We start from the raw sequence: 21,031 nt of genomic DNA, 5'->3' as shown, positions 1-21,031 counted from the left end.
GATACGAAGTTGTAATTCTGGATTTCTACAGTTGAACAGAATACTTTTGATTGTTTTCCCACCTTTCATGAATTTTTGACTGAAATAAATTCTAAGGTAAATGAAGAAGTATATAACGTAATTTTAGAACACTTGCATGACTTGCAATCAATCCTTTTGCAATATTTTCCAAAATCCAGTGAGGACAATCCCTGGGTTCTGAATCTATTTACAGTGATAGCTAAGCCAGCAGGCTTCAGCGCAAGTGACTATGAAAATCTAATTGATTTAATTAGTGACTCTGATTTAAAACAAAATTACAAGGAACTGCCAATAAATGATTTCTGGACAAGCGTCAAAACTAGCTATTCTTGTTTTACTTCCTTTTACAATGAGATATTTATGCGAGGCAGGATTTTCATATTATGCTGCAACGAAATCCAAGTCCAGGAACAGATTCGACGCTACCCCAAATATGAGAATTCAACTTTCTAATTTTGTGCCTGATATCAAAAGAATTTGTAATTCAAAGACCCAAACACATCGTAGTCATTAAGAACTTATTTTGCAATATACGTTTTACTATTTTTATGTGTTCTGTTTTTACTAATTAACATTTGACAATAAATGTTTTTTTATTTTTTTTTCTTAACGCTTAGATTTACTCGTTTATTTTATTTATATTTACCTAACCTACAAAACCAGCACACAGGAGAAAAAGTCTGCATTCACTCGTAAGTACTTATAATAATATTATAAATTTTTGGTGATCAGAATAGGATATGTCAATGAAAATCAGCAAAAATTAATTTAATGGTCGTTTAATTGATGTTTAATTAATTATTAATTAATAATAAATTATCAATAATTAATAATTAATTAACAATTATTAATTGACAATAAAATAAGCTAAATTAGAAATAAATTATTAATTAATACATTACAAAATAACCAAGGTGTTCGGTGAAAATTTCAGGATTTGTGAAGTGTTCCGTCGTAGAAAAAGTTTGAGAAACCCTGATCTATAACATCCAAAGCATAGAATATCTCAGCTTTTATTTTTTGACTGTTTTTATTTGTAGTTTTCATATTGTGTACTCAACAATATTAAATATCAGTCTGTTGTAGATACTGACAGAATAATAATTGGCACGGCATGACGCAACAGATCCACGAAAGTAAAATTCCGAAATTACCACTAGATGTCGCATCGTTCGCCTGTTATTTCTCCATTATTGTACTAAAAAAAAAAGAATAAAGTCTCATATACAAACCAATATTTAAAAAAAAAAAAAAGGAGGCAGGAAGTTAGTTGTAATTCATTAGCGGCTTCTTGGCTGACATTGTTGTTCTAATTATTTAGAATGTAATATTTCCTTCCCAAATTCTATCAACACAATATGCAGTAGCAAAAATACCACTAATAGAAACATTAATAGGTTACTCCAGCCAAGTAACGTCCTTAATAGCTAAATTCCAACTATGAAAGTTTCCTTACAAGATGTGTTTTATGAGGTATAATTGTCTTTAGTTTAATTCTAAGTATAATTTATTTTATCGTTATTTATCCATTGCTTGATTATAAATACACTGTTGTCCATAACTGTGCATTGATAATTTTTTTGTATATTAAATTTAATAATTAATTATGTACTTGATTTCTCTCTCTCTCTCTCTCTCTCTCCACTGCTAATTGTTTACCATCTCGATCTACACAGCATTCTTGCTAACTACAATTTCAATGAAAACATGTTTACAATTTTCTTCATTTAACTTGCGAAATCAAACAAAAAGTAGATTTAAACGAAACTGGAAATTAATCAAGTGAGGAGGAAGGAAATATCAGCCTTTGAGCTCAAAATTGTCGCTGGATGAAGTAGACACAATCGAGCTGAGTACGATAAACACTCCCCCCCCCCATTGTGATTGGCTCCTTTCCGCCAAGGAGCCAATCACTCGCCTGTCAACTTGGATTCATAGCAGTAATAAGCCTCTGAGCTAAACCTTCGTGAAAAATTCAACTTGTTGGCTTACAATAATTTCCCATGACAATTCGTCCGTTTGCATTTCTACAGAATTTAAATAAGCAAACTGGTGTGTTTAGGGATGGAATAGAGAGCGAGATGGTAGGAATTTTTGATGGTATTATTAAGAAAATAATAAAGGAAAAAAATCTGCATCTTTCGGATAGCGTAAATCTTTTAATTTTCCGTCAGATAAACCGTAACCACACGCACATCATGGCTGCATCAATCCCTTCTCTAAATCAGATCATAAGTAAATTGAATTTGCTCCAGTTTCGTGAAAAAATAACTGAAAATCGGAAGCTGTGGTGTTTTTAAATCACTTTCATATTTTCAGTTCAGTTTATTCATTTAAAAGAAATCTGAACTGGGAACAGAAGAAATCTGAACTGTGAGAAAGTGGATATTCCCTGTAAAGGATCAAACGAAAAATTAAACGATATTTTGAGAATAGGAACTTCATCAAAATCTTCGTAGATTTTTTTTTTTTTTTTTTTAGACTATAGCAGTTTGACACATCTTAAAATTCTTACCAAAATTCGAAATATCGCTGACAATACAAAAATATAAAAAATAAATAAAGAAATAAAATTATAATCTAATTATCGGGTTCCTTTCAAATTTTCAAAATGAGATTATATATATCTATGCTCTCTTCATGAAAAAAAAAAAAAAGAAAGAAAGAAAAACCGTAAGTGGTTAAGAAAGAAAATTATACATTATACAGTGCCATCTATAGAATAAACAGAAAAATGTTTTAGATGATAACTGAGAAAAGTAGACTACTGTCAGACAAATAAAATTCTAGTAATAGTTTGAAGTAAAATATCGTATATATACATACCATTTTTGCTTTCTATAAAAAAAGTGACATACAAATAATGTCTAAAACTCGATCGTAGAAGGGGAAAAAAAGAATTAATGTCCTTAAATGCATTGGGATATTATTTAAGCTACTTCATATGAAATTATGAAAAACGCATAAAGAGAGATCCCACTAGCGTACACAACTCTTTCCCCTATAGTGCTGAACTAGCACCATCATTGTTGAGTATTGCATATGGAAGTTGCCAGGCCATGCAGACCAGTGACTTTGACACAAGTCTTGGCTTGTTATGTCTTAATGAAAATATTAATCACAAGGTAGAAAGCACAATGAATGATAACTCGCTGTGAAGTGATTAAGATATTTGAAATAGCATCCATATTTATTTCTTCTTTGTAACTTTTTACTTTCCCCAAATATGAAATTTAATCTAAAGGGTTGGTGAATACCAACACAGAATAATTCAATAAAACAGCTCAATATGCGAAAATCGGATCTCTTTCCCTTTTTTTAAATAATACATTCTATTAAATAAGTGGCTTTTTTTTTTTTTTAATTCCGAATCTACTACAGAATAGAAATGTAAATTTCAAAGTATTAAAATGAAAAATATTTGAATCCTTTAGCAGATATCCGACTCAATCTCTCTTTCTACCGGAACACGGTCTCATGTTACGCATTACGGAACTATTGCAATACTTCGTTAATCTTCACGGTTTGCTGATAGAGCACAAACATCCTTCCTATTAGAAGTACATTGTCAGTAGAGCACATATCGTAGTGTGTGACCTTGTCAGTATGCACCAGTTCACCTGTACGAACGCAAAACAGCGCTGTCTTCCCATAGAATTTAACATTGTTAACTCATTTCTTAGCTTAGTGACAATTATTCAAAATGGAAGGTTATTTTATATTATGAAATAATGGAAGTACAAAAATTTGTCTTGTACAACACTTTCGTATTGCAGCGCTACCTGTTAACAAAGAGCACAAAATCTCATTAAGAATATTTCGTATTAATAAATTATTAATTAAATAATAAATTATATACTATTTTAAAATATATTTTAATACAATAATTAAATTTATATAAAATTAATAGGAAAATTTCTTAGGAATTTACAAAAGTTTTGATATATTTGATTAATTTTAGTACTATGTTAGTATTTTAATATTTTACTGAAATAATAAGAAATTGACACCATAATAATAATAATAAAATAATTTTGCTAGCTGGGATCGGCGGTCCCCAAGAGGGCGAGCAGGTAGCTCAATAATACCTCATTCACAGTATCACTTACAGAGATAAAGGGGAAAAAGAAAAGCATTTTTGCTTCACCCATCCAGCCAGTAACGTTATGCGTGGAATCGACGGTAATGGATGGCAATGCTGTAGCCAATGAAGTTCTAACTGAGGCACGGCTATTGCTGTTACCCTCCTGCCATGATCAGAGCTTTAATAGCTCAATAACACCTTATCCATACACTGTCTTCTATCCTCTACAGATAACGGGGAAGATGAAAAGCATCTTGCTTTGCCCCTTTAAGCCAGTCCTTATAAGGATAAGGAATCGGCGGTGGAAGCGGATGAATCCATCGACCGTGAGATGCGGTGATTGATTCATTCAATCCAATACCCTTGGAGGGTAATGGATGGCAATGCTGTAGTAAATGAAGTTCTAACTGAGGCTTGGCTATTGCTATTACCCTCCTGCCATGATCAGAGCTTTCATAGCTCAATAACACCTTATCCCTACACTGTCCTTTACAGATAACGGGGAAGATGAAAAGCATTCTTGCTTCGCCCCTTTAAGCCAGTCCTTATAAGGATATAAAGGAATCGGCGGTCAAAATCCCACGAGGATTGATTCATTCAATCCAATATCCTTGGAGGGTAATGGATGGCAATGTTGTAGCCAATGAAGTTCTAACTGAGACTCGGCTATTGCTGTTACTCTCCTGCCATGACATGATCAGAGCTTTAATAGCTCAATAACACCTTATCCCTACACTGCCCTCTACAGATAACGGGTAAGATGAAAAGCATTCTTGCTTCGCCTCTTTAAGCCAGTCCTTATAAGATAAGGATGGAATCGCCGGTAGTCCAAAAATACTAAATAATGAAAAAAGTCCTTTTTAGGACTTCCAGAGTAACAAATGGCAATGCTGTAGCCAATGAAGTTTTAACTCAGGCTCGGCTATTGCCGTTACCCAGCCATCACTAGAGCTTTTTAGCTCAATAAAACTCCATCCACACAGATTTACTTCATTCAGATGACGGGATAAAGAGTCAAGGACTCAGTCCATCGCCCAGTTCTTATAAGAACTGGAATCGGCGGTGGTCGGAGAGGGTAGAAGTATCCAATACCCTTGGAGGGTAATGGATGGCAATGCTGTAGCTAATGAAGCTCTAACTGAGACTCGGCTATTGCTGCTATCCTCCTGCCATGATCAGAGCTTTAATAGCTCAATAAAACCTTATCCATACACTGTCCTCTACAGATAAAGGGTAAGATGAAAAGCATTCTTTCTTCGCCCCTTTAAGCCATTCCTTATAACGATAAGGAATTTGCTAGATTGACGAACCGCGAGATGCGGTGATTAATACCTTGGGTGGGTAATGGATGGCAATGCTGTAGCCAATGAAGTTCTCACAGAGGCTCGGCTATTGCTGTTACCCTCTTGCCATGATCAGAGCTTTAATAGCTCAATAACACATTATCCCTACTCCCCTTTAAGCCAGTCCTTATAAGGAAAAAAACATATTTTAACATTACAGTATTAATTACTTTTTAATATAATTAAAAACATTATATATAATGTTTTTATGAAATATAATATATAAATATATATATATGTATATAATTCTAAATATATCGATAATATAATTAAGGAAGTAATTACAATTATAAATTAAAATAAGCTGATTAAACTAAATTAACTAATGAAATGGCGAATTATTTATTATTAAATAAAAAATCATATGTTGGCGTTATTTCTAATATTGTCTGCTTTCTTCAAGTTGGCTATAAAAATCTAGGTACAAAAGGTTGCCAATTGGTATAAAAAAATACTGAATTTGCGATTATTGTATCTGCTTGTCCTTCTGTACATATAATATTAATTCACTCACCATCTTCAGAGCATAATACTACTTGCTCTGTATCAATGCGGAAAGTATTTGTTCAAGATATTTAAGTTTAATTTCAGTTAGGATCCTCGATATGGTACTTGGGCATAGCATTGATGTGATGTTGAAATCCAGATTATATTTTCATAAAACTTTTGCAGGTAATCAAAACCTTAACTTATGCAGCCTGATACAAAATCGTGTAGTACGTGACAAAAAAAAAAAAAAAAATAATAATAATAAATAAAATAAAATAAATACTGACCACATGAATTCATACAATTGTTGTAATAATTATTGACGTAGCTCTGAAAGTGATTATGCATTTGCCTTCAGGCATTCTTGTGTGAATATTAAGGAAAAAAACCTAGAATCTCACTATAAGATGGATGATTTAGCACTTTTGGATAAGAACAATAATAACAGGTGTCCTTTTCGCCATCATTTATCACCAAGACTTTAGCTTTGAGACTACTACCAAGTGTAGGTAGCTATAAGTAGGAAGATCTGTATACGCATGCCCAGATTTATACTCAGTGATCTCCATTTTGTTCACATAATAGATGTCAAGTATTTTAACAATGGTATGACTTGGCTCAAAATTTGTTATTCCGTATCTAGATACGGAATAACATAAATAAGTAGTACAGAAATAGAAGACACGACACAACATCAATTTAAAAAAAAAAAAGAATTTTAATTAGGAAAAGATTTTTGGAAATTTTTCTAATTTTTTTCCCCTTTTTCTTTGGGGGGAGCCAGTCCCCTTTCCCCCTGTAGGTGCGCCACTGGCTTATATAATGGTTTGGCTGTACAACTTTCAGCTTTTTGTGTGTGTGTGTGGGGGGGGATTTTACATTAATACATCCATTCACACTACTACAGTTCAACATCAATATCTTGTAAAATAATAAAATAAGGAAACAAAAAATTACCTCAAATAAATGTAAACTTCACAAAGAGGATTTGGACACAATTATTATCCCAAACAACTTCAGATGTTCCTTCTGATGTTAGTCCAAAGTGATCACTTCTAAACTCAGTAAATGGCACATCTAAGAAAGGCCACAGAATAACAAGCAGAGCTTGTACTGCTGTTCCCTTTCACGGTTCCCCTGCTCTCCTTGCAGCGAACAGCCTATTCGAAGATACCCCCCCCCCGACACTCCAAGTACTGTAACGGTAAGGGTCATTTGACCTTGCCTGTAGTCAGACAGGTGCTTCATGCACGGCGAAACACAACTACGAACTGTAACAATACTAATAGTGCGAGGTATATGGGGAGTAGCATAGAAAGCTGGGGGGAAGTGTTAGGGGGAGAGATAGAGTGATAAGTAGCTAGCACCTGCGTTCCCGGTACAGACAATACCTAGTTCGTGCGTTACGGGAGGCTTCTACAACAAAGCTTATTTGTTTTTACAGTCGTTGAACAAGTGGGTGAAGAAGAACGCTGCTGAATGTGCCCTCAGGAAGAACATAAAAAAAAAAAAAATCAAATAGAAACACTTCGCTACTCTTATGAAATGTTTGTTATGGAGAACCAAAAAAAAAAAAAAAAACCGTATATTTCTACAGCAACATACGTACATTACTAGTGAGTTCGTAAATATATACTGTATGTAATACGGTGCATATTTCTCCAAGTTTCCAATACCTATCATTTTCTTCGATGTCTAGTATCAATATCATGGTTTCACTTCCCTAATTTTTCTCATAAATTTAAATAAATTTATTCAGCTTACTCTCTACTACATCATCTTTGTTTATTCTGTTGTCTATTTCTGTATTTGATTTGCTGTTTTCACTAAAAATTGTGACTAAATAGTTGAAATGTTTTGCATGTTCTATAAGTTTCCCATTCAGGATACGATGAATGTTCCTGTCTGTTTTCACAACTTTTTACTTTTAGTATTTTATTTATTTGTTATTTTATTTTTATTTATTTACTTTACTTTAATTAATTAATTTGTTTATTTTTCGATGAGTTTGTTGCCACATTTGTTTCAATTCACCCTGAATATTTGCAGGAAATTTTACTTCGGAGAATAATGCCACCCGAATAAAAACTTAACCTAATATCTAAAATCTTTAAAATTATATATTAAGCATAACCACTAAAATTGTATAGATAAACCAAATACAAAATATCAATACAAGCTAGAGTATTATGTATGGATTTAGTATATTCATAGAATTTTAAATAAAATTTATTTTTATTTATAAAATTATATTGTATATATAATATAAAAAATAATAGCTTGTAAAATTTTTAAAGTAAAAAATATTTTCTTCAAAATATTGGAAGGACCTCATACACCACTCTGTAAAATTCTATCCCATAAAGGTAATCCTTTTAAACTAGGCTTATGCTTGCTAATTAACATTCATTGAAAAAAATAATGTTTAGTTTAGATTTCATCGAGAAGTTCTTGCTGGGTCTGTTTATCCAATACAGCAGTTGAAAGAAGGTACGGAAAGTGAGTTCTGGCCGCCAAGAGGTTACGTGAAAAAGGAAAAAGGCAATTAGGGCAATCATAGAAAGGAAGTGGGGTATCGTTAAGTGTGTGCGGTCATCACCGACTTCGAACACGCCGAAGTAAACGTCCAAAAGGCTCACGGCTCAAAGTGGCCGATTGTGTGTGTGTGTGTGTGTGTGTTTCCAGTGTACGTTTAACGGAGATTGGGAGGCGTGTGGACGATCAGATACTAATAAAAAGAGATGCTTCCCAGCAATGCAATAAAAACCCTTAACATGTCTTCCTGTGTACTATCGAATGACTGGTGTCGCTGCCCCCCAAAAGAGCAGGGGGGAATGGTTGTCGATAGCGTAAACGCAGTGTCTGCAACATGCGGAGATAAGGTTTACTTTGATAGCAACACATCAATAAGAATTCATGCCAGAGGTCTATCACAGACTTATCTCTCTCCCTCCGTAGCATCTCATTAGCACTAGCCTCGTTCCCAGGACGCATTATTGTTTCAAACTACTTCCTTTCGCCTACAGCCAAACGTTATTTTCGACAACCATCGATTCGTTCTAAATGGTAAATATTTGTGTGTGACAGTTAAAGGAGTCACATCCAGTAATGACGTTAGCAAAGGAGAGAGAACGCGAATTAAGTTTTGGAGGGTGTGAAAGGAAGGTCTGCGTTAAAGTTGGGGGGGGGGGGGGGGAAAGGCACCTTCGGGCAGCACTAGTGCAATGACGACGTATTTCAAGGATTTTCACCTCCTCCTGCGAATATGAACTGCTTACAGCTCTCGACGTTTTGCATTCGACACCAGGAGGCGCTAATTGGAGCTTCTGTTTTGCTGATTAATCGACGGAAAGCATCTAGTAGCATTGAGTGTACATAAACACATCTTTGTACTTAGGTATCCGTGTTCTCTATTGGGAAAAGTCAAAGGTTAGGAGTCGACCATGCTCCGCTGCTCAATGAATATATTAGTGAGTAGTGATGATGGATAATGATGAATAATAGGTTAATAATTCAAGTCTAAATTTGGTCACACGATCTGATTATGTCATCAAGTGACAAAATTACATTTACACTGTAATGAATCTCTCGCTCTCCTATCTTTCTATTTTTCTTTACTCCTCTCCCCCTATCGTTATTTTTCCTGTTTCTCTATCTTTGTTTATCTCCTCATCTATACATTTGTGTCTCATCTCAAAACCATACTAAATAATAAGCAGTGGCATTTTGCTTTTCTTTTCATACTCCACAGCAATGGCGTAGCTAGGGAGGGGGGGGGGGGGTTGTGAGAGAATTTTTCTAAATAAAATTGAAAAATTTTATTTAGAAATAAATAAAATGATTTTGCTAACAGAAAAGCAAGAAATAACATTTTAGAGTGTGGAAATTAATTACTTCAAAAATAAACTTAGTGTTTTAATTTATTTCCCTATACGTGGTTTTGACTTTTTGTAGTATTTTTGGTGTGTATTGAGAGGAGTGGCAAACTCAGGGATCGCCCCGGGAGTCAAAGCTCTAGCTACGCCACTGCCCCACAGTTCCTTGCATTTATCTTTCTTTGTACATTAAAATGAACAAAAATAAAATAAAAATAAAATAAAATTCGTGTATTTTTTTGTACTTTTTGTTGTTCGCCATTTTTTCCTCATCAAAGGCTGTAACAGCAACAAGCATCACGTGTTTATTTTGCTTTCTCATCATAAATCAAGTATCACCAGATGGCACCACAGTCACTGTCATCAGCATCTGGCTGACAGCTGGGGATGATTACGATCCTATTCAGTGTACAGATAGTTGGCGCTTGGCGTTTCACGCCGCCCCTTCACTGTCAGGGGCGGGTGCACAGGGTTTTGCCCCACGTTCGGCAATGTCAGCGCGGTAATCAAGAACGCAAGCACAGAAGAGTCAAACAGAGAAAGGTGGATCGCCGACACTCACTCAGATATGACCAAGACTCGAAGCAAGAGGGAACCGGGGGGGGGGGGGAGATGAGTTAATACAGCTGACTGTGATGACCTACAGGCCACGAGATAAGTAGCTTCAGGAAGCCATTCACGTGGCTATTGACAGTTTGCAGATCATCATAGAGAACAGATTCTTAAATTCAAGTATAGACATTTAAAGAGCAATCAGTTCTCTTTCTTAATGATCATTGGATCGGGTGTATACTATGCATCCGGAAAGATTTTCACTTACTAAATAGTTCTGATAATGACCTTCGAATTGGTTGATTTGAGCTGAAGGGGAAAATATTATCATCGCAAGCAAAGGTTTACAATAGAGAGCCAGCAACATATCCTTCTTAGATGAGAAACAATCAACTTATCATTTACATAACTAGTTGATAAGCATAACAATAACCTTTTTTATTTCTCAAAATATAAAGTAAAATTCGTCACTGACAAAACTCCAACGCCATCTATGGGTTAAAAGATGAACTGTTGTACATTTTCCTAGTTATATGAGCAAAGCGTAAATTGCTCTGGACAAAAATGAGATCTCGGTCTACCAATCAAAAGCGAAAAGCCATATTTTCTTATTCATGAAAATATTCGTAGATAGGTTTTTTTTTTTTTTTTTTTTTTTTTTTTAAATCATATCCAGTGACCAAGAATGGGTAAGCACAACGAACCACAACAGACATCCCTAGAATCTCTCGTAACTGTGTCACCCTCGTTTAGGATGACACAGTTACTATTAAAATAACTCTTCTTGGCACTTTATAGTTTTTTTTTTTTTTTTTTTTAATGTGGTAGAGAATCTCGGAAAAATTCTGGAGATGAACTTTTGCATCTGAAACTCGCTTTAACCTCTTTCGTTATGATCTGCTCATTAAGTGGGTTCTCACATCTCAAAAGATTTAGAAGCCACAGTAGAAAAATTCTGGTAAGTGTACACTGCAGACCTATAACACACGTAATGATCTGCAAGCTTCCACGTGAATCACTGAATAGTGGTGATTCAATTCACGTCAATTAACAATAATGCACTGATAAAAGACGGAAGCTCTCAGACATACTCGAGGCATTCTCTGATGTCTTTCAACTAACACCGTCTTGAACGATATTTCTGGTGATCTCCCAAGTTAGTAATAATAATAATAATAAAAACAAAAACAGAACGACTTCCACGTATATGGTCATTTTCTTTGTGATTATCAAGGACATTGTGTTCATGAAGATGGTATTTTTTTTTTTTCGTGTGGCAAATACCATCGAAATATGTATATACCGATAGTTCATTTGTACCGTAGATTGCTGAAAATTTTCTTTATTTTTATATATTTTTATATAATCTAAAAGTACTCCTAGAAAAAAATAAACGAAACTTGTTTAGATTGTATTGAACCTTCAAGAAATACAATGTTTTTCCCACACCTGACAATAAAATTCATCTCCTACCTAAACAAATTCAAATATCCTAATAGCGGGATTCAAATACTGGCTGTTGGAGTATTTTTTTTTTGTTCTTGATGAGATCGGATTTAATTTATTACTTACACTAAAGTGATAAAACAAACCATATTTTGCCTGATAATATCATGTTTTCTTCACTATTACTGTCCGGAAACCAGGTAAAAATAAAATAACGAGATTAATAGAAAATCAAAAATGGTATTGTATTGAATTAGCTGGAGTAACTAGACATTTTTTTTATTTCCGATTTTTTTTCTAGAATAGGGCAATGGAGCGTCTATTTCTATCAGATTACTCAATCATGAACACAAAGTGGTTCGCAAAGATTGACAGTTTTAACTTTTGAAAAAGAAAAAAAAAATGTTCGTGGAATTTTCACTAGGTTGATTCTGACAGGCAATTTAGACGTGTCGTCTGTTACACATTTATATTGTCATTCCTACTTCACTTTGTTTTTATGACTGTTTCCAGACAATACATCCTCAACTTTAATTTAGATATGTTAAAATGTTCTCTATTTGCTTGCAATAGCAATATAAGAAAGGAAATATTATGTGAATCCCACGTAAGAACTATTTACAAGCAATTTGTGGACTCCAGTAAGTAGGAGGATGGTGTCATACAGGTGGATTCATTGCTACTTAACGACGTCCATAAATAGCCACGTCGATGATGGTGGGATTCGAACCAATCCACGATCTGCTGGTTGGAGACGGAATGCGCAAATCTATTCGGTCAACCACGCCTGGATCTGTTGGTGAACTACAGATCTTTATTTGACAGAGAATTTCATCGCTAAGTGTGAAGACCGACGCCCTGCTTATTGGAGGTCAGAAGTGGCTTGAAAAGTTCCCTATCTGGTATCTAAAAAAAAAAAAAAACTACCGTACTGATGTACTATAACTTTACAACTTTTCGTGGGTACAACTCGTATAAAAATTATCTAATTTGTTTGAGCATCTACTCCAGAATATTGTAGAAGAGAGGATCTACAAGATATGCTGGAATCTCCGATCTACAAAAGTCAATTCATTCTCTCTTGACTTTCATACTCTAAAAATTAGCATTCTTTACATCGAAATTATTTAAGATAATTAACTAGATGAAATGCTAAATCTATTTAAATAAACTATATATACTGTAATTATTTAGTAAATATATTATACTTTTATATTAAATCACAAATGAATTTTAATCTTGTAATAAATCAAAATTATTTATAATTTATAAATATGCCATTTAAATTTACATATATAGAGAAATATAAGTTCTGAACTCGAAATAAATGTTCCTCTGGATATGGAATCCAATACCCTTGGAGGGTAACGGAGGCAATGCTGCAGCCAATGAAGTTCTTCTAACTGAGACTCGGCTATTGCTGTTACCCTCCTGCCATGATCAGAGCTTTAATAGCTCAATAACACCTTATCCCTACACTGTCCTCTACAGATAACGGGGAAGATGAAAAGCATTCTTGCTTCGCCCCCTTAAGCCAGGACTATAAGGATAAATGTTCCTTTGGATTAAGATGACGAGTTTGCATGAACGTATGATGGTTGTGAATCTTCCTCTCGGTAGAACGTGTTAATCAAATATGAGAAACTTTAGTTTTGTAGTGTAGCTGCTAGATTAACTAGCAGAGACGTGATTTAAGTTATTAAATTACGGATTATACTGTATTTAAGAACAGCAGCACAGGTAAGTGGACTGTAATTGCAACGAGGGCGATTCGTTAGGCCTAACAGCCGTTAGAATCGCCATTGTTAGCACATCTATTTCAGATCCATATACTTGCAGGATTTACTTGCGTTTATACGCAAATCGTTAAAGATGAATGTGTTAGATTTGGACGCCCTCACAGATTCACTGGATGAAGAGCCAGCGCTTATTCATGTAAATAAACTTCAAAGGAAGTTTAAGCTCAAATGGCCATCAAACATGATAGATCCTGACATCATTATAGACTCTCTAGATAAAGGACTAGCATTCAGCTCAATAAAGAAACTCCTTCAGAAGTTCAAGCTTGAATGGCCCGGCTTCCTAAATTTTTACTCTTTACCCGAGACTGATGAAGACGCTCCTCAAATGGAGGAAAAATTAAATCTAATAATCTCGGACTCTACTCATTCAGATCAAGGAGAGACGCATGCGTGCAAAAAAACGCAAACCTCTCGCCTCTGAGTCAGCAAACGAAAATGGCATGGATGAAGATGCCTCCAAAACAGATTCCTCTGCCTCCACCAATGAAAAGGTGCCTCCAGTCATTCTTAAAGAAAAACAGAGATGGACAGCCTTAAGAACCACCATGGCCAACCTGCAGATAAATTACTCCACTGCCAAGAACACAGAGCAGGGCATCAAAATTCAGACCACTACAGTGACTGACTATAGAAATTTAACCAAGGATTTGCATGTAAGAGGTATACAATACCATACCTTCACACTTACCTCGGAGAAAAATTTAAACGTGGTACTCCGAGGAGTATCAGAAGACACTGAAATAGCTGCTGACCTCAACATGCAAGATCTGTCTCCCATAAAGGTCAGCAGAATGTACAGATCAAACAAGACACCTATGCCTCTGGTATTGGTGGAAATACACAATATCTATAAAAATATTTATAACTTGAAGACAATCTGTGGGATTAAGGTCTCACCGGAGCCACTTAGGAAGAGGGCCTCTTCTGGGCAGTGCCATAGATGCCAAAAATTTGGTAATGCCCAAAAGTTGTGCAACGCTCAATACAGATGTTTAAAATGTGGTGACACCCACCCCACACATACCTGCTCCAAGCCAAAAACTACCCCGGCTAAGTGCGCTAAATGTGGTGGTCCCCCACTTATTCAGAGGGTGCATTTGCCACCCAAAAAATAGGCAAACTGAGTTAATCAGGCAATCTACCTCATCAGAAACGAGAGCCCCAGAAGCTCAAGTTCATCAGGCTCCTGTTAGTTTGAACAAGATGACAGGTGTTCACCCACCATCAACTGAGCCCCCCAAGAAAATAAATCTTCAACACCAAACAAGAACTGACGTGGCCCGTCCCAAAAAAGCAGTCCATGACCAGAATATTCCAAATCCACATTCAAATATAACAGCCATCATCACCTCTTCTCTTGTATGTTACTGGATTTCAGTAACGCAACTCCATCACTAAGCACTACAAAATGTTTCTTGCAGCAAACACAGTCCATTTTATCTGCACTCTCCAATGCATAGGAAAAAAATTACACCAGATTCTCTAATGATTATTGCATTGAATGCCAACGGCCTTAAAAATAAAATACTAGAAGTGCAGGAATTCAATGACAGATATAATCCGGATATATTATTAATTAATGAAACTCACCTGAGACCTGCTGACAATCCTAAATTCAAAGGATATGAACTTTACAGGAATGATAGGCTGGATTACGGAGGTGGTGGCACAGCCATCCTCATTAAAAATCACATCAATCATCATGCTGTAGCCATTCCTACAACCAGTAATCTCGAAGTCACAGGTATCAATGTCATCAGAAACTCTGTCTGAAACATTAAAATCTATGCTGCTTATAACCCACCATCAAAAACATTGCTGAACACAGATCTGGATGCTATCCTCGGCGTTAAACTACGGGTTATTATCGCCGGAGATTTAAACGCAAAGCATCATGCCTGGAGCAGTAGGTCTATAAATAGGAATGGCCGCATCCGCTTTAACTGCACAAGCTCAAATTGCGCAGTTGTGGCTGCCCCCCCCCCTCAATGCCAACTCACCACAGTCCCATTGGCTCATCCGACGTCTTGGATATAGCTGTCCTTCAGAATATCAACCTGCAGTACACCCTGGAATCATTGAATGAATTATCATCAGACCACAATCCTATTCTGCTCCAACTGGGTTATCAGACGGGACCTCCTTTCGCCTCACACCTTCATTCCCTGGGAAAAACTATCCAAAATGCTTCCAAACTACATTGATCCCGTCCCTCATATTAATTCCAAGGAAGAAATTGATTCCGCAGTCAATAAACTTACTGATCTAATCAACACAGCCATAGCATCTATCACCACACATTCAATTGCTTTCAAGCCTAAACAACTACCAGATGACATAATGAATTTAATCAGGGAAAAAATAAAGCAAGAAAAAGATACCACAACACCAGAGCACCCCAAGAAAAAACATCTCAACAAAATGAACAGTGCAGTGAGATATGCACTTAAAGTCTACAGAAACAAACTATCGGAAGACAAATTAGTCTCCATATCATCTGGTGATCAAACCGTCTGGAAGTTCCTGAGAAACATCAAAAACAAAACCAAATCTCTTCCTCCTCTCAAATCTGACCTGAACATTGTTTACACAGATGCAGAAAAGCCGAAACTATAGCTAAAAATTTAGAAAAACAGTGTAGCCTTTCATACAATAACCTAAACTTCAATCATATTTATAAAATTCACCGTCACGTCAGACACGTGTTAAAACGGCCTGTTAACTGTACCAGCCAACCCACACCCACTTCCCCGGCTGAAATTTATGACATTATAAAGAACTTAAAGAATAAAAAAAGCTCCAGGGCCTGACGGCATATCCAACAAAGTTATTAAACTGCTACCCCGAAAGGCCATCGTACATCTTACATCAATAATAAATGCTATGTTCAGGTTTAAGTACTTCCCCTCTGCATGGAAGTTGGCAGACGTAGTTCCTATATGCAAACCTGGCAAGGATCCTCAGCAGACTCAAAGTTATCGTCCTATAAGTCTGATTTCTAATTTGGGCAAAATAGCAGAAAAAGCTATCCTTTCCAGAATTCAACTTTCAGTAAAAAAAATTAAACATCCTTCCTTCAGAACAGTTTGGTTTTCGCCAATTTCACAGTACCACCCAACAAATTCACAGACTAATAGAATTCATTATCACAAGTTATAATTGGCATCAATACACCGGAGCAGTTTTTCTTGACTTAGAAAAGGCGTTTGACAAGTTATGGCACTTTGGACATACAAGTTGATTTTAGCTGGCATTCCATTAGATCTAGTTCAAATTATAAAGTCATTTCTTAGTGACAGACGAATGCAAGTCAAACTAAATGATATATTATCTACCCAGCGACGCATCTTGGCAGGAGTTCCTCAAGGGTCCCTTCTGGCACCGATACTTTTCACGAATTACATGGCGGACATTCCGCACAATCCAATGTCATCCATCATTGCCCTATACGCAGACGACACAGCTATACTAACCAGATCTATTAAACCGCACCTTGTCACCAAGAAACTGTAAGAAAACCTGAAGAGATTAGAACGCTGGTTCTCAGAATGGAGACTGCAAGTAAACCCTCAGAAGAGTATCGCCATGGTCTTCACTAAAAACTCAATATCTCCCAAAGATGACATCTTCCTATTTATTATCAAGATTCTCTGGAAAGCAGAAGCCAAATATCTCGGTGTACTGCTAAGCCTCATGTACAAAAGCATCAAGAGTCATTGCACAGCTTTACCTCTTATCAATAGGAATAGCAAGCTGGATACCAAAATAAAACTGCTCCTTTATCAGTTGATGATTCGACCCATTATTACGTATGCGTCCCTAGCCTAGAGCCACACCTCAAGTACAAATATCCTCAACCTACAGAGAGTGCAAAACAAATGTCTCCGCATGATCTTAAACGCACCCTGGTATATCAGAAATGTCCAACTCCACCGGGATACAAATATCCCCTACATCTACTCTTTCCTGCAATCTTCGGCAGTAAAGTTCTTCACAGCATCCTCTTCACATCCAAATGAATTAGTGCAACAAGCAGCAAATTATGATGAAACAGACTTCTCCAAATATAGGAGACCCAAGGCCATCCTGCTTCCAAATGAAGATCTTTAAATCGCACCCACTCAGGCAGAGCACTTAGCTCATAAATTTCCTCACACAGCAACCTTATCAGATAGCAGGGATTATAAAAGCATTTTGCTTCAACCTTATAGTCAGCAACGTCTTGCGTCTTGCAAATCTCCCCGTGTGGTTCCCGGGATAAGAATAGCCCCAATGTAGCTCATGTATGTCGTACGAGGCGACTAAAATGGGTACCCAGGGAGGGTAATGGATGGCAATGCCGTAGCCAATGAAGTTCTAACTGAGGCTCTGCTATTGCTGTTTCCCTTCTGCCATGATCAGAGCTTTATAGCTCAATAACACTTTATCCATACACTGTCCTCTACAGATAACGGGGAAGATGAAAAGCATTCTTGCTTAGCCCTTTTAAGCCAGTCCTTATAAAGAAATCTGTACGATTAGGTCTCTCGTGACGTACGTTCTCCTTTAGGCATAAATTGCACAAGTTACCATCTTCAAATAAAGATACCAAATAGGCTTCCTGCAAAGACATAATAGCAGAGATCGCAGATCTGTCTGGAATTCTTAAGCAATTTGATGTTTCAATTCGTCATCGAAAGGTGAATTATCACCTTCAGCTAAAGGTTCTTCATGTCCTAGATGGGATTTGGAGTTGTATTTTCGCCCAAAGAGCTTGGAAATAGACTTATATGGAAGCTCAAGCCTTGAAATAATTATTACTACCAATATGTAATTCGCATGAACTTTTATATATGTTTAAAATTATTAACTGACTTAAACACCGAGAATTAAATTTTAAATTTAATAATATATATATATATATATATATATATATAAGATGTCACATTTAAATATTTTCTTTATAATTTTTATCTTCCTTTTACTTAGATTTAAACGATTGCTATTAATAAAAAATCTAAGGAAGTTTAGACACCCTTATATTTCTAATATACTTATTATATAATTTTTAAATTAAGTTAATCTTAATTAAATTACATCATAATTATATTAATATATAATTATGATTTAATTATTATTACTTAAATTATATTAATTAAATTATTATATTATTAATAGGAAAGGAATTGGAAATGTCGAGAGAGCAGAAAAATAATCAAAATTTAGGGTCTTGTAGATCGATCACTCAAAGTTTTTTGGTGAGGTATCCCCGCACTTTTAACATACCACTATATATATATATATATATTTTTGCATTGTAATTAAGGGAAGAAATTACAGAGTAGCGAAGCAATGAAACAATGCATAAATGATATAATTTTCAGTTCTTTGGCTGTAAAGTCATTTTTAAATAGTGATCATATACACAAGGTATTTAACCGGCAATGTATTAATGGAAGGTTGAGGAAATGAAAGAAACTTAACACTGGATTTGAAGACTTGCACTCTTTAGGAAATTTATAAGATGGAAAGGCTTTCGAATGACAGAAGTCAAATGAATGAATAAAGAGAAGAAAATAGTTCTAGAAATTTAGGTTTAAATTAATGTTCTATGGAATACCTATGTGGGTAAATAAATACATCACATTACTGAAACGCCAGTACAAATGGATCACCAGAGAATTGATATTAAATATTTTTCTATCACAAGAGAGGTATTTTTTAAAAATATCTTTATAGAATTATTCTTAAATTTATTAAATAGACTGTATAATTGCTAAAGCTCTAAAACTGCAAATAATATATAGCAGGATGTACATTCAACCCAAGTGTAAGTTTCTATGCTATGTAAATTATAGTATTTCTGTGTCTACAGACGTACTCGGTGAAGAGGTTAAATATACTCTCTTGGTAAAAGAATTAACACGAGGAGGATGTATCTAAGACCTTTATCAGAGAGATAAAGTAAGATCCAATCAGAGACGTACCATGCCAGCTAATCAATGATAAATTTGGCAACGCTGACAAGTAACGAATGATGATGAAGAGCCATCTTTATTTTGCTATTCCTTCAGGATACTCTTTCCTCGCTGCAAGTTAGCGAAAACTGTGAAAAATCAATGTAAGCAGTCTACCTAAACACATATTAAAGAGTCAAAGAGCTTACCTCTGGGTCTGAGAATGCCAGGGGGGCTATAGAAGGAACTGGAAGATTCACGGTGCCTTTCATGTCCGAATCCTGATTGAAGATGGTTTTATTTTCACAGATATCTCCTAGGGAAGTGTGGCGAAGAGCACCGCTAAACAGCACGTTCGCCATAGCTACAAACACGCTTCCCAGTTACAGCTGGCTACTCCAGTAGACATGTAGACGCCTCGCGCGAGTACGTCAGCCCTTGAAAAAAAATAATAAAATAAAAAAGAAAGACTTAACTCGCAAGATGCCGTCAAGAGAATCGATTAAGAGTGGGGGATTGACATACAGTTTAACAGAAGCGAAATATTAAAATTAAAATAGTTTCAATGATGATTGAAAATGAAATATTTTTTATTATTTACATTTTATTATTTAAACCTTTCGTAATATAATATAATATAACGTATCTTAAATGAAACTGAATTTTTGATGTAAAATGAATAAAACATGAATATTTTTAAATAATAACCATATTATTATTTTTATAAGGTGGATTAAAAATATTCCAAATATTATAAAAAAAGTCCTCCAGAACTCTATTTTTCTCTAGGAAATTATAAAAATTATTTTATTTAATTAATAATTTCTAACTAGAATTTCAGATCTTTCTAGAGTTAAAAACAAACCGAAAAAGTACTCATAGAGATTTCAAAATTAACAAATGTCATTATTCAAATTGATCTTGAACACCACATTACGATATTCAGCATTTTGTTCCAGTTTAATGTGAATAATGAAATCGATTAATTTATCTATCACTGTGAATACTATTTTTCTATTTTTTTATCTGTAGAAATGCCCAGAAGTACTTTACATTTCTTTATATATATATATCTTAAAAGAAATATATATTTTTTCATTTTCAATAGACATAGACATTTCAATATTTATTCAAATTTTAGTATTTCTATATATAGTAATTAATATACCTAATAAAATGTTCTTTTCTATGTTAAAAACAAATAAATTTAGATCAAATTATTAGCTAAATTATTCAAAACATTATATTCTGATGTCCAAAAATTTTCATATATATTTCTATAAAATAAGAAAGCAATAATAAAATTTAACCGAAATAAATGGAATATTTAAAAGAATTTAAGTGATTAAAAAAATAAATAGTAAAAACTTTATACATCTTTTAATAAAATATATAAGTATTTTATATATTTGAGATTTACTGTCTTACGAACTAAGAATATGTATGCATATAAATAATATATACATAAATGTGAGCAATTTTT

At 34.8% G+C, this 21,031-nt stretch overlaps 1 protein-coding gene across 3 annotated transcripts in view; it reads right to left on the bottom strand.

The window, feature by feature from the left end:
* Positions 1-19,854, bottom strand: part of LOC150097180 (RNA binding protein fox-1 homolog 2-like) — a 678,934-nt gene extending 659,080 nt beyond the window's left edge. For all 3 annotated transcript variants that reach the window (XM_090406839.1, XM_090406842.1, XM_090406843.1), the window contains exon 1: positions 19,758-19,854. In XM_090406839.1, the coding sequence (XP_090262965.1) occupies positions 19,758-19,820 (63 nt within the window). In that variant the 5' untranslated portion in view covers positions 19,821-19,854. The remainder of the gene's footprint in view (positions 1-19,757) is intronic.
* Between the last annotated feature and the right edge of the window lie 1,177 nt (positions 19,855-21,031).

The sequence above is a fragment of the Typopeltis vanoorti genome, chromosome 17, assembly GCF_054136105.1.
Source record: "Typopeltis vanoorti isolate ZY-2024b chromosome 17, IOZ_Tvanoo_1.0, whole genome shotgun sequence".
Taxonomy (NCBI): domain Eukaryota; kingdom Metazoa; phylum Arthropoda; class Arachnida; order Uropygi; family Thelyphonidae; genus Typopeltis; species Typopeltis vanoorti.
This window is presented reverse-complemented; position numbering and strand designations above follow the sequence as displayed.